The following is a 14,923-nucleotide window of genomic DNA, read 5'->3' as shown; positions in this document are numbered from 1 at the left end:
ATCCAGGCTGCACTGGAAAAGGGTGAAGCTCCAGAACATCTGCAATACATTGATGACATCATTGTGTGGGGGAACACGGCAATGGAAGTATTTGAGAAAGGAGAGAAGATCATCCAGATTCTGCTGGGAGCTGGTTTCGCCATCAAGAGGAGCAAAGTCAAAGGTCCTGCCCCAGAGATCCTGTTCCTGGGAGTAAAGTGGCAAGACGGGCGGCGCCAAATCCCCACTGAGGGCATCAATAAGATCACCGCGATGTCTCCACCAACCAACAAGAAGGAAACACAAGCTTTCCTAGGTGCCATAGGCTTTTGGAGAATGCACATTCCTGAGTACAGCCAGATCATGAGCCCTCTCTACCTGGTCACCTGGAAGAAGAACGATTTCCACTGGGGCCCTGAGCAGCAGCAAGCCATTGCCCAGATCAAGCAGGAGATCACTCATGCCGTAGCCCTCGGCCCAGTCAGGACGGGACCAGAGGTGAAGAATGTGCTCTACTCTGCAGCCGGGAACAAGGGCTTGTCCTGGGGCCTTTGGCAGAAGGTACCTGGTGAGACCCGAGTTCGACCTCTGGGATTCTGGAGCCGAAGTTACAGAGGGTCTGAAGCCAACTACACCCCAACAGAGAAGGAGATCTTGGCTGCTTATGAAGGAGTTCAAGCTGCCTCAGAGGTGATTGGCACAGAAGCACAGCTCCTGCTGGCACCCCGACTGCCAGTGCTGGGGTGGATGTTTAAAGGGAAGGTCCCCTCTACCCACCATGGCACCCATGCCACATGGAGCAAGTGCATTGCCCTCATCACACAGCGCGCCCGTATTGGAAACCCAAATCACCCTGGGATTTTGGAAATAATTACAAACTGGCCAGAAGGTGAAAATTTTGGTCTTGCCGATGAAGAGGAGCAAGAACAAGTGACCCGGGCTGATGAAGCCCCACAATACAACCAACTGCCAGCAGATGCAACTCGCTACGCTCTTTTCACTGACGGTTCCTGTCGCATCGTGGGGATGAACCGGAAGTGGAAAGCAGCCGTATGGAGCCCCACACGACAGGTTGCACAAGCTACTGAAGGAGAAGGTGGATCAAGTCAACTTGCTGAACTCAAAGCTGTTCAGCTGGCCCTGGACATTGCTGAAAGAGAGAAGTGGCCAAAGCTTTACCTTTACATTGGTTCATGGATGGTAGCCAATGCTCTGTGGGGCTGGCTGGAAAGATGGAAAAAAGCTAACTGGCAACATAGGGGAAAACCAATCTGGGCTGCTGATGAGTGGAAAGACATTGCCAGTCAGGTAGAGAAGCTACCCGTAAAGGTCCGTCATGTAGATGCCCATGTCCCCAAGAGTCGGGCTAATGAGGAGCACCAACACAATAAGCAAGTAGATCAGGCTGCAAGGATAGAGGTGTCACAGATAGACTTAGACTGGCAACACAAGGGAGAGTTGTTCCTGGCTCGATGGGCCCACGATGCCTCAGGTCACCAAGGCAGAGATGCTACCTATAAGTGGGCACGAGACCGAGGGGTGGATCTCACCATGGACAGCATTTCCCAGGTTATCCATGACTGTGAGACGTGTGCTGCCATCAAGCAAGCCAAGCGAGTGAAGCCCCTCTGGTATGGGTGGTGGTGGTCCAAATATAAGTATGGGGAGGCCTGGCAGATTGACTACATCACACTGCCTCAGACACGTCAAGGCAAGTGCTACATGCTGACCATGGTAGAAGCCACCACTGGATGGTTGGAGACCTACTCTGTGCCTCATGCCACTGCCTACAACACCATCCTGGGCCTGGAAAAGCAAGTCCTTTGGAGACATGGTACCCCTGAGAGAATTGAGTCAGACAATGGGACTCATTTCAAGAACAGCCTCATAAGCACCTGGGCCAGAGAACACGGCATCGAGTGGGTGTACCACATTCCTTATCACGCACCAGCGGCTGGGAAAGTGGAACGGTGCAATGGGCTGCTTAAAACCACCTTGAAGGCACTGGGTGGGGGGACTTTCAAGAACTGGGAGATTAATCTACCAAAGGCCACATGGTTAGTGAACACCCGAGGTTCCACTAATCGAGCAGGCCCTGCCCAGTCTGAGCCCTTGAGAACACCAGATGGGGACAAGGTTCCAGTGGTGCACATGAGAGGTATGCTAGGAAAAACTGTTTGGGTGAACTCTGCCTCCAGCAAAGACAATCCAATTCGTGGGGTGGTTTTCGCTCAATGGCCAGGTTGTACCTGGTAGGTGATGCAAAGGGATGGAAAGACCTGATGCATACCCCAAGGAGACCTTGTTTTAGGGTGAACTACTGTCCTGGTTTGAAAGACAGGTGTTTGCCAAGGAAAGCAGAAGCTTCCCCTTGGACTGAAAAAAAAATGTGATTCTTCCGATTATTATAATTTTGGAATTAAGAGAGCTCTCAGGCAAAGATATGGGGGTAGGAATAACAGTTCTTTACTAGTATATCTAACAAGACAGACAAGAACAACAACAGCTATGAAATTACCCACAAACAGAACAGTAACTCAGTCCCAGTGTTTTTTGGCTGCAGGCACCTTTTCCCTGAGCTGCAGTTCCCGGTGCTGGGGGTGGGCGGGTCCTGCAGAGCCACAGGAGGGCTGGGGGTGATGGCAGCGCTGTCCCAGGGGGAGAGAGAGATGGAGAGAGAGCCCTCCGCTCACGGTGTGGGTCCCGCTGCTCAGCAGAGTGCTGGATGGTGGTAGTTCACAGCGAGAAGACAGCTGGGCAGGGTCCAATAGTGGTTTCCCAACGCTGGGATGGGACAGAGAGGCAGGAGGCGGCGATCGTCCTTCTCGTCCGAACTCCGCGGGGGAAATGGGCCGAGACCCAGCCTTCCGCTTCCTCTTCTGGCTGTTTCAATCTCACGGGGTTTACCTCTTCCCTCCCGTCCCCTCCCCCTTGCCACCAGGGCCCAGTCAACAGGTCTCTTAGCATGACAATGGGGAAAATTCCACAGAGGGAAAAAGGGAGAGAACTAACCCTCAACATTATCCACCCCGAATTTTCCCCTACCATCATGCCAAATCAAATTAAAATCTTCAAATTATAGACATCCATATAGTTACAGATACACGCACAGTATTGTAGGTAGTTCATCCTAAAACAAGGTCTCCTTGGGGTATGCATCAGGTCTTTCCAACCCTTTGCATCACCTACCAGGTACAACCAGGCCCTTGAGCAAAAACCACCCAACAAATTGGATTGTCTTTGCTGGAGGCAGGGTTCACCCAAACAGTTTTTCCTAGCATACCTCTCATATGCACCACTGGAACCTTGTCCCCATCTGGTGTTCTCAAGGGCTCAGACTGGGCAGGGCCTGCTCGATTAGTGGAACCTCGGGTGTTCACTAACCATGTGGCCTTTGGTAGATTAATCTCCCAGTTCTTGAAAGTCCTCCCACCCAGTGCCTTCAAGGTGGTTTTAAGCAGCCCATTGCACCGTTCCACTTTCCCAGCCGCTGGTGCGTGATAAGGAATGTGGTACACCCACTCGATGCCGTGTTCTCTGGCCCAGGTGTTTATGAGGCTGTTCTTGAAATGAGTCCCATTGTCTGACTCAATTCTCTCAGGGGTACCATGTCTCCAAAGGACTTGCTTTTCCAGGCCCAGGATGGTGTTGTAGGCAGTGGCATGAGGCACAGAGTAGGTCTCCAACCATCCAGTGGTGGCTTCTACCATGGTCAGCATGTAGCACTTGCCTTGACGTGTCTGAGGCAGTGTGATGTAGTCAATCTGCCAGGCCTCCCCATACTTATATTTGGACCACCACCACCCATACCAGAGGGGCTTCACTCGCTTGGCTTGCTTGATGGCAGCACACGTCTCACAGTCATGGATAACCTGGGAAATGCTGTCCATGGTGAGATCCACCCCTCAGTCTCGTGCCCACTTATAGGTAGCATCTCTGCCTTGGAGACCCGAGGCAGATCTCTGGGATTCTGGAGCCGAAGTTACAGAGGGTCTGAAGCCAACTACACCCCAACAGAGAAGGAGATCTTGGCTGCTTATGAAGGAGTTCAAGCTGCCTCAGAGGTGATTGGCACAGAAGCACAGCTCCTGCTGGCACCCCGACTGCCAGTGCTGGGGTGGATGTTTAAAGGGAAGGTCCCCTCTACCCACCACGCCACCGATGCCACATGGAGCAAGTGGATTGCCCTCATCACACAGCTCGCCCGTATCGGATCGAGCAGGCCCTGCCCAGTCTGAGCCCTTGAGAACACCAGATGGAGATAAGGTTCCAGTGATGCACATGAGGGGTATGCTAGGAAAAACTGTTTGGGTGAACCCTGCCTCCAGCAAAGACAATCCAATTCGTGGGGTGGTTTTTGCTCAAGGGCCAGGTTGTACCTGGTAGGTGATGCAAAGGGTTGGAAAGACCCGATGCATACCCCAAGGAGACCTTGTTTTAGGGTGAACTACCTATGATACTGTGCGTGTATCTGTAACTGTATGGATGTCTATAATTTGAAGATTTTAATTTGATGTAGCATGATGGTAGGGGAAAATTCGGGGTGGATAATGTTGGGGGTTGGTTCTTTCCCTTTTCCCTCTGTGGAATTTTCCCCATTGTCATGCTAAGAGACCTATTGACTGGGCCCTGGTGGCAAGGGGGAGGGGAGAGAGGAGAGAAACCCCTTGAGATTCAAACAGCCAGAAGAGCAGACGGAAGGCTCTGGCTCGGCCCATTTCCCCCGCGGAGTTCGGACGAGAAGGACGATCGCTGCCTCAGCCCCATCCCTGCCATCCCAGTCCCAGGAGCCATCCTCACTGCTGTTGGACCCTGCCCTGCTGCCTTCTCGCTGTAACCTGCCACCATCCAGCACTCTGCTGAGTATCGGGACCCACACCGTGAGCAGAGGGCTCTCTCCATCTCTCTCTCCCCCTGGGACAGCTCTGCCATCACCCCCAGCCCTCCTGCAGCTCTGCGGGACCTGCCCGCCCCCAGCACTGGGAACTGCAGCTCAGGGAAAAGGTGCCTGCAGCCAAAAAACACTGGGACTGAGTTACTGTTCTGTTTGTGGGTAATTTCATAGCTGTTGTTGTTCTTGTTTGTCTTGTTAGATATACTAGTAAAGAACTGTTATTCCTACCCCCATATCTTTGCCTGAGAGCTCCCTTAATTTCAAAATCATAATAATCTGTAGGAAGGAAGGATCCCATTTTTCAGTTCAAAGGGAGGCTCCTGCTTTCCTTAGCAAACACCTGTCTTTCGCACCAGCAAACCAGCACTGTTTGCTGGTGTGCATTTTAACATTTCTCATTTGTTGTCCATTCAGAAACTACCTTGTGTGTCCATTGTAAAATATGCAGGACAGCCTCTGGACAGCTTCTGGACAAATGTCCCCTTCTGCCTCGCTTTACTAATAGATTAGCAAAGAGGGATGGGAGAACTGATGCTCCTGATCCTTAATTCCTTCTGATCTTCATTTGGAAAGCCAGGATGGTTGTCAGATAGAGCGCCTTGGTGGCAATGAAAGCCAAGCTTCCCCTTCAGCCTGGACCTGGTGCTCTGAGGCCATTCATTGGCATGGGAAGATGCCCAATAGAAAGGTGCTGAGGTATCCCTATACTGGGACAAACACCACAGCCTGTCAAGACTATTCTTTGTGTAAAAACTCCAGAGCTCCAACAAAGCTACTGGCTTGTAAGGAGACCACAAGTAACCATTGGAGACATACCAGCCTCCCCAGAACTGGGTAAATGAAGGATGTTCTGAAATGTGCCGACATACAGAAGGCCACAAGCCAGGGATTGCTACATCAGGAGCTGAGACTAATTTACTGAGTTGGAAAATACCCTGCAGCCTTCTACCACAGCAGGTTTATGGCTAACAGAAGTTAGCTGCTTTTTTAATGGTCTCTTCAGCCAGCTTCCAAAACCTGTCCTGATCCCAGGTGAGAGCTGCCACCACAAAGAAATCTTTACCTCCCTGGGTTTGTGTCATGAGGTGGGAGATCAGTCAAAGGGGACATCAATCATTATGCCTGCCCCTGCAGAAATGCAGCCTGCCCTGCAGGCATCTCTGGAGCAACCCTCTCTGAAAGGGAAGGAGACTAGCCTGGAAACACTTGGCATTTCTTCAGCCTTGAGGGACTCTGTCCTTTCTGCTGCCAAAGCTGTCTCTGCAGCTGTCAGGGCTTGTCCCTGTGGTGGCAGCATATCCAGCACTGTGCTTGCGGATGCCTGAGGGTTGCCCAGACCTGCATGTGCCAGCTGGGCACATGCACCTGCCTGGCCAAAGTGCTACAACCCCAAGGTTTGCCTGGGCAATCCATACTGCCACTGCATCTTAAGCAGGGATTGGTAGTCTCTGGGGCTCTTGGCCAGGACATGCAGTGCCTTTGGCACTGTCTGCAGATGCAGCACAGAGTTGTGGTGCCTCTCAACCGAGTGCTTCTGGGGGAAGGCTGCACCTTCTGCTGCAAAATCTTGGCTTGAAAAAATTGGTGACATTTGTGAGTGGCGTGTGACATTGATGGTCCCCTGCCCCTGGTGGCAGTTCAACTCTTGCTGCTCCTCACAGAGCTGCACGCATGGGCTGGCAGAGCAGAGTCACTGCACAGTGACACAGGGAACACGATACAGGTCACAACCACCTACCTGAGGATGGCTGATGCTGTGAGCAACCACCTTTATTCACATTTTTCTTTTCCTGATTAGAGGTAACATTGTTTTCAAGGGATGTACATAGCAGTAAATTAGTTTCTCTTTCAGGATGGGGGACACCTGTAAATCCAGGCCACAGTGGATGCTTGTGCATGTGATGGGCGGTAATACCCACATAACACATTGCAGGTAAGGATGCAGGTAAAGATGCAGATAAGGATGCATGCTGGTGCAGGGCTGGCTGAGCTCCCTCAAAGGAGGCAGGTTCCATCTGGGCAGTGAAGTATGAAGGTATCCTGAGCCTAGAGGAGGCTTCCCAGGGAAGACTGCCACAATCTCTATTTGTAAATGCTAAAATGTCAGATTATTATTATTTTACTACTATTACTACAACTACTACTATTATTATTTCTTCAAATCAGAAGAGAGTTATCTCAGACTGTCTACAATGATTGGTGCTAATGGCAATGCTGTGTTCCAGGTGATGCCTGACCCCAGCTCTGCTCAGCTGCACTCACAGGGGTTACAACCTGAGCCCAGGGGCATTTGGAAACAGCCAAACTCAGGATTTAATCCTGTTTTCCACAGAGGCTGAGGGACAGTACTGGCATCAAAGGATGATGAGGTCACTCAAAAACAAAGCTTATGCTGGCCTTTCAAGGGGACCAGGTAGGAAAGGCCACAGTTTGAGCATGCTCCTCAGTCCTGTGTGGGGGTTGCGAGCACAATAAATTACTGACTATGCAACAGTTCTCTAAATCACCTTGTCCAAAACAATGCAATCTCACTCTCTTAATAATAAACAGGGGCCTGGATTAAGACTGAACCAGCAGATGAGTTTCTGTTATAAAACCATACATTCTTTTTTGTTGTAAAGTATTGGAACCCACCGAATTGAGAAGCCAAGAGAGACATCAGTGATGGACAACCAAGGTGGGGACAAGGGGCCCTTGAATATATGTGGAGGAGCTGGGCAGCTTTTTCCTGGTGAAGAGGTAGCAGGACCTGACCCAACAGCAGTCTACAAATACTGATAAAGCAATTTGAAGGATGATAGACTCAAAACCTTCTTGGCAGTGCCTGGTGATACCTTAAGGAGCAGTAACCACAAAGTCCTGAAAGGTTAAGGTGGAATATTGGGGTGGTGCAACCTTGACAGAGGTCATCAGATGAGTGGGGGAACGTCTGGCCACAGAAGGTGCTATGGCTCAGGTAGGCAGAGCCATGGTTGATCTTATCTTGTGTTCATCATCCATGCCAGGCTGTAAAGGGACCTCTGGAAATCCCTTACATAACCCCCCATGGTCCTTTTCTGTCAAAACTCTTGCAATTCTGTAACAAAGGTGTTATAATGTCTTTCCAAATGATACTTGCTGTGTGAATCTGGCAAGGGAATTTGTGCCTTGCCTTGCTGGTCCCTAACCTCTGGCCAGCCCATTTTACTTGTACAGCAAGGAGCCACTCCTTTTGAGACCAACTGAGCAAAAAGTGATTGATCTGCAAATAAGGCGTTTTGGTTCCCTGGTAATAAAACACCAATTAATTCCATGTTAACAGGCATTCTTCACTCTGAGGCTGAAGTGCTGTTCTGGGGATAGAGCAAAGGCATAGCACAGGATGATGCTGATTTGCCAAAGACTGCCTGGTGCAGGATGAACACATCAGGTATAGGCAAGGCTGGTAGCTAGAGAAGGAGCAGGCCATCCTAGGGAAAGAGGAAGGCACTGGAGATAAATATTTCATATGTACTGGCTCTCTAAAAGCAGAAAGGATCTGAGCCCGAGGACAGGAGAGACAAAACATGCATGTGAGATCTCAGCAGCATCCACCAGTGCCATCCGTGGGCAAAGGAGCCAGACCGAGGGAGGGAGAAAGGATGGAGGGTGGAGATGTGTGTTGGAGCAAGCAAGAAAAGATAAAGGGGAATGCTGTGGAGAAAGAAGATCCTGTTTCAATGGGGAGAGCACAGTACACTGGTCTGTGTGGGGGACTTGGAGGAGACTGAGAATGGGGTGGGTGTAGTTGTGTGATGGAGCCATGTTCCTTGGCTATGGTTAATCTACAAGTGTGCAGTGACAGGTGCATGCAGAGGACACCAGCATTGCCCAGTGGCGCTGCCCAGCAGATCTCCATGACCAGTGGAAGAGCTGTACTGCTCTGGGGAGAGCATCTGGGGAAAGCCAGGAGGCATAAAGGGAACATGCCAGCCACATGGCATGGGACATCAATGCCAGCTGGTGCTGAACAGACCAGGACTTCAGAACAGGGCTGTGCCAGCTTCTCAAGGGGCCTGGAAAGCAGTATGGCTGCATGAGGACTCTCCTGTACTCAGTTAATCAGTCTGAGTCTCAGCAGAGCTAATTATCTTCAAGAGTGTTTCTTTTGGTGCCACAGCACCTCTGCATCAGCAGGGAGGATGGAGTCAGTCCTGCTCCACTCCCCAGCATTCCCACCTTCCCAGGCAGAACAGCAGGCATGACACTGCAGGCCACCAAAGCGAGGATGCTGCTGGTCCTGCTCTGGGGTGCTGAGGTTCAGGAGGGACTACGGCTACTGCACAAAGCCCTCGACACCATGTGACCAGGAATAGGCATCCCAAAGAGGTTTGGTTGTGAGGAATTCCAATGGGAAACCCACCTCGGCAGGCTTCTTTTACTATTAACTGGTACTAGAGCTGAGCCTTGCCGGGTCCAAACCTTTGCGGTTGCTCCATGCCAAGTGTCTCCCTGGGGAGGTGGGCTATCCAGCCCTGAGCCTGCTCGCAGCCCATCTCCTGGAGCAACCCTCTGGGGAGCGGCATTCCCTCCTTCCTGGCCTTCTGCCTCCGAGGGCGCTCCCGCGCTGTTCTTCCATGCGGGGCCGCCCGCGGGCGCCTTCGCACCTCGAGGACTTGGGCGGGCCTGGGCGGCAGGGCCTGCGGGGAGCGCGACGCGGGGACGGGGCAGAGGCAGCCCCACGGCAGGCTCGGGCGGTGCGGGCAGTCCCGGGGCGGTCCCGGGGCGGTGCGGACAGGTCGCGGTGTGGCACGGGCGGGCCCCGGGGCGGGGCTCAGGTCCGGTTCACATCCGGGCAACGCTCGGCGGGCGCGGACGTGGAACACGCGGGCGGGGCGGCGGCGCGCGGGGGCGGCGGCGCAGCCAATCAGCGCCGCGCTCTCATCGGTGCAAACAGGAGCACAATGGAGCGAGCGGCGGGCGCGCTGCAGCCAAGCTTGGCGCGAGCGCCGCGCGGCTGACGGGCCGGCCCGCCAATGGGCGGTGGCGCGCGGCTCTGGGCAGCCAATGGGCGCGCTGCGGGGGCGGGCCCGGGCGAGGTTAGGGTGTCCTTGCAGGGTGCTGGGCTAAACTTCACCAAATAAAAGCTGTTTGTGTTGGGGCGGCTGCGGAGCCATTTTAGGTAAGTTCTGCCCCGAACTTTGGGTTCGCCCGTCCGGCGAGGTCAGGGCGGTGGCGGGGCTGCGCCAGGGCGGCGCTATGAATGAACGCGGCGGCGGCGGCGGCGCGGGCCGCGGGGCGGGCGGGGGCCGGGGCGGCCGCCGGCCCTGTCATGGCTCCGGCCGCGGGGAGGGGCGGCGGTACCCCCGGGTCCGTCCGCGCCGCCCTCCCCCGCCCCCCGGGGCCGCGGCAGCCCGGGGAGGCCCGCGGCCCGTGTCGCCGGCCCTGCCGTTCGCCCCCGACAGGGCCTCGCCGGCTCCGGGCCGGCAGCGTGGGGCCGGGCGCCCCCGGCAGCGGCGGCGGGTCCCGGGGCGTGCGGGGCCGGAGGCGGGGCGGGCTCCCCACGGCGCAGCGCGGAGGCTCCTCCCGGCCGGGGAGGGGGAAGCGGGCCCCCCCCGGTGCGGGGTGCCGGAGCCCGCCCGCGGGGCGCAGTTCCCCCCTGGCATCTCGGCTGCGGTGCTCAAGAACATCGATAATTAAGTCTTTAAACTTGGCGGTCGGGGGGAAGCGAGTCCCTTTGCGCGCTGAAGGCCCCGGGGCGCGGGCCTTACGCCGCCGAGCCAGGGCGCGGGGGGGATGCGGTGGAAGGGCCGCTCCCACCGCGCCGGGCCGTGGGCTCGTCCCTGTCATCGCGGTTCCGTCCCGCTGCGCGCGGAGCAGACGCGGATCAATTGTGACACCGCAGCCATGTCACAACAGAGGCATCGCAGTCACGGCGGAGCCGCGTCTCGCCGCAGTCATTGCACCCGCTGCGTCTCGTCGGCCGCGCCGTGGGGTTCTCCTGCGCTCGCCAGTGGCGTTCACTGGCCGTGGAGGTGGATTTTAGGCTTGATCGATCAGGTTTGTAGGATGAAGGCTGTGAGAGAGACGCACGCAAACAATACGGGAGGAGGAAGCGAAGTCGTCAGCTCAGGTTGCTGCTGCGGGGTTGCACCCGCCTGAGAGCGGGTCTCCCTCTGGTTATCAGTTTGCCTGCTGACAACTGCACTGAACTCCAGTGAAGTCGGGGACCGCGGGTCCAGGCAGGCCGCCTGAGCACACGCAGAGTTGGTTCTGCCTGATCTGCTTCTGGCCTTTGATATGGTAGAGTATTTTGGTAATTTTGCTATGAAAAATGCTTGCTTTGTTTCTTCAGGGAGTTGGGATGCTTCTAGCCAAAAGCCTAGTATTTTTTCTTGTTTACGACCTGTTCAGGAAATGCAGCAAATGTTGTTGCAGTTGGAGAACAAGGGGAGACGGATGGAGTGGAGATGGTTGGCTGTACTTGTGCAATGTCTGGTGGGACTGAGTAGAAGCCTTCAGCACCCCTCAGCTGGCACGGGGTTTCTGGGGGGCAGACAGATGCTGTTGTCTTGTTAAATGTTTATCCCTGGGCCCTTCATTTGCAGAGTATCTTTTAAGGTACCCTGGAGTCAGTTGGATTAGTGTTGCCAGAGGAGAGGAAACACTGAGCTCTCAGAGAGTGCTTTCTCTGCTGTGAAGTCTTGCTGTTGATTTTGGGTCCTGTTCAGGTGATGGTATGGGGAGAGGTGTTCTCTTTCCTCTCCTTGCCCTTGTTTACCTCCTTTATGCAGGAGCTCTGCTGTGCTTCTTTGTAGAGAAATTGTAGTTCTGGTCAAACTGTTGAAGTATGACGCAATAACAGCATGTTTTGCTCAGGGAGTAAATTCTTCCAGTAGTAAATAAGTTGTTTCTCTCCCAAGGATTTTGGCCTTGAGCTGGGTTGGTTTTGGTTTAGGGCTGCCCCTGGGTTCCTTTCCTCGATCGAAATTGCTTCCTCTTCCGCTACAAAGCAGAAATTTGTCTTTAAGAACGCTAATTCAGCCCCTGTCTGTGAATTGGTACAGCTGCCTGTTCTTGCAGGTCCTTCAGGGGTGCTGGACATACTGCTACATGCCCTTCACTGCAGAAATGGGGGCGGTGGGGTGAAGCTCATTGAATGTTACCCCTCAAGTGCTTCAAGCTGAAAAATGCAGTAACTAGGAGAGCTGGATCCTATCACAATGTGTGTGCCTTGTGCAGCAGAACTGAAAGTACATGTTTTTATTCTTCAGACGAAAGCTGAAGTCGAGGAGAGGACTTTGAGAATGAGTGGTCTTGATTTGTTTGCACTTTTAAGTTTGAAGCCCACCCTGCAGCCATGGCAGTTTATTGCTGCCTGTTCCTTTATTCTCATTCTTCCCAGCAGAAACACAGGCTGCCCTGTTCCACAGTTGCAGCCCCTTGCTGCAGGCTAGTATGGGCACCCTGTGTGATTCTGACACTAAGGCAGTTCTTGCAGTGTTTTTCCGTGCTGCAGCTGTGAATAATGCACATCTCTCATGGAAGGTGCTGCCAAGGGCCTTGTTACTGTATTCTGAGTGTTGCTGTCTAGTTTAGTAGTATATGCCTTTTGAATGGCTTGAATTTACCTCTTTCTCTGTTGTCCTGCATGGTGGCCTTAGGGGACCATACTGCTTGTCTTTGAGCAGCTGGCCCTAGGTGTTCCAATGTTAGACCTAGGGGTCAGTGCTGTGGGTCTTTTTGGGGTCTGTTGATTTCTAGTGGCTTGGTGGATGAAGCTCTCAGAGGAGTGTCTAGTTTTCCTGGCTGCTTTTTTACTGCATTTCTGTAGCTGGAAGTAAATTTCTGTCCCCCTCTCCACCCCAAAAGTGTAATCACAATAATTTTTAAGGTCTAGTCTTCCTTGAGTGCTCTTTAATTTTTATCAAGAGTTTCTCATAGAAATAAACTTCTACAGGTGGATAATATAAAGAGTTTCAATGCAGTGATTTGTGTTATTTCAAGAGGGCTTTGTGCAAGCACGTAAACACGTTTTTTGTGAGCCGTGTGACTTTGTGAGACTTGTTTTTTGAGAGGCTGCCAGAGTGGGCCTTTGTGTTTTGCTGTGGTGTCCTGGCCTGTCTGGGCTTTGTGCAGATAAGAGCTGATATCGTCCTCATCAGTGCACAGGAGCTTACCCATACTAAGGGAGAAGAGCTGCTCAGCCTTGTGCTGAGAGTGAGCCCTTGGTGTGGGAATGCAGGCTCCTGTGTTGGGTCTGGAAAGCAGGCATGTGTGAGGAGGCTGCTCTGAGGTTGTCTTAGAGATGTTGTCAAGCTCAGTGGTTGGATGTCTCACTGGGTCTTGGGGCACTTGAGAGGGCTTGTTTCATTGCTCCTGCAATTAGCAGTGGATGCATTTCTCCTTGCTCATCCCCAGTTCCTGCTTGGGGCATTGGAGTCAGCCTCTGGTGTTGGTGGTCCTACCCTGGTCTGTGAAAGCTGAGGCAGAGTGGTTGTTGAAGGCCAACAAGTGCTGTCAAGGGGAGAGAAGATGGTCAGGAGGATGAAGGGTCTGTATGCAGTGGGCCAGCAATGTTTGCTGTGGCAGTGTGTTGGTGACATGCAGGGTTTGTGTGGTGGGTTCTCAGCACCCTAAAAATCCATGAAAACAGAATTACCCTTGACTGTGTGAGGTGTCGTTATCAGTGTCTGTGTTTCCAGGCATGGTGGTGGTGGGACCAAAATCCTCTAAGGAAGTGCTGGGCCCTGTGCAGCACTGTGCTGTGAGTGCCCTGCTGGGCAATGCCTGTCCCAGCCTCTAGTGATCATCTGACACCAGCCCCTGGTGGAATAACAGAGCTTGGGAAAGCCGACGAACCTGGCAGCAAAAAAGGAAAAATGTGGTTTTCTGGGTGTCAGCTTGTGACATGAGGAGACTCTGATTTTGTTCCTAACATCTCTGGCTGGTGCAGTATGTTTTCTGTGTGATAGGACAATGCCTTCAACTTTCCCTTATATGGGAAAATCTGGGATGCAGCCTAGCAATCCGCCAATATGTGGCTAATAATTTTTAGCATTGTTAAATTTGATGTGTCCAGTCAGCCTAAGAATTAGGGTATACCTGAGACACTGTGGCTGGGGTTTAATACTTTAAGGCCAGTCCCTGGCAGATATCTGGGGAAAGGTTATGTCTGTGCTCTAGGGAATGCTTGAGCACAACTGGCTCTTTTGGAAGTTAGCTAAAAGCTAGGAGAGTTTGTGCCTGACTGTGGAGTTCCTGCTCTGTGCTGCCCTTGGACCCAGTGCTTAGAGAGGTGCTGGGTTGTGTTAGCACCAGGTGGGGGTCATGGGAGCTTTTGACCCATCCTTTGTGTGAGAACCTTCTCTCTGTGGAGGAAATACTGCCTTGAGGTGAAGGGGTGCCTGCTGTTTCCATACTTCAGCCTGTTGTCTCCAAGGCATTCTCAGCCTGTAGTGAGTGTAAATCTTATTCTAACAGGAGCAAAACATTATCTTTCAGTCCAGAAAAGAAAATGAGAAGCAAGGGAAACAAGTCCCAGTCCCTCTTAGCTTTTTGTGTGGGCGCTGGAAATGTGCTTGCAGGGGCGTGTTGGGTACGGTTCAAGAAGTGAGGATGTTGCTTTGAGGGTGAGATGTTGGCTTGGCCGTGGGGTGCCCATCATATTTTCCAGCCCTGATTTCCCCTTGAGGGATGCTGCTTCATGATGTTATGAACATCTGCCCTCTGAGGTACAGCATGCCTTCTGCAGGCTTGGCTTTCCTCAAACTTTATGCTGGTTGTTTTGGGGTGGTTTGTTTTACTGTGGTATTTGAGAATTGTTGGGTTAGTGTTTTTCCTGGTAAGATTTTTAGATCTCTTCTGGTGAAGACACTTGTCTAGTTCTCTCTGCCGATTGGCTCAGTTGTGATGGGAAGTCTGGGTTGAAAATACAGGTAATTCATTGTTTCCTTTTGGGGTGACTCTGCTTAAAGCAGGGAAAAATTATACTTGTCAGTGTTAATTTTCAGAGTATTTTCTAAATGCTTCTATAAAAGTGTGGGATCTGTGAAGCCCTGCTTTGCATTAGAGAGCTGTATCAGGGGTCAG

At 52.7% G+C, this 14,923-nt stretch overlaps 1 protein-coding gene across 1 annotated transcript in view; it reads left to right on the top strand.

Annotated features, from left to right (window-relative positions):
- The first annotated feature begins 11,032 nt into the window (after positions 1-11,032).
- Positions 11,033-14,923, top strand: part of CHD6 (chromodomain helicase DNA binding protein 6) — an 88,272-nt gene continuing 84,381 nt past the window's right edge. Inside the window, exon 1 of the mRNA XM_062504765.1 lies at positions 11,033-11,134. Coding sequence (XP_062360749.1) covers positions 11,132-11,134 — 3 coding nt within the window. The 5' untranslated portion in view covers positions 11,033-11,131. The remainder of the gene's footprint in view (positions 11,135-14,923) is intronic.

Source organism: Cinclus cinclus, chromosome 18, assembly GCF_963662255.1.
Source record: "Cinclus cinclus chromosome 18, bCinCin1.1, whole genome shotgun sequence".
NCBI classification, from domain to species: Eukaryota; Metazoa; Chordata; class Aves; order Passeriformes; family Cinclidae; genus Cinclus; species Cinclus cinclus.
The sequence above is the reverse complement of the archived record's forward strand: the minus strand, read 5'-3'. Positions and strand labels throughout refer to the sequence as shown.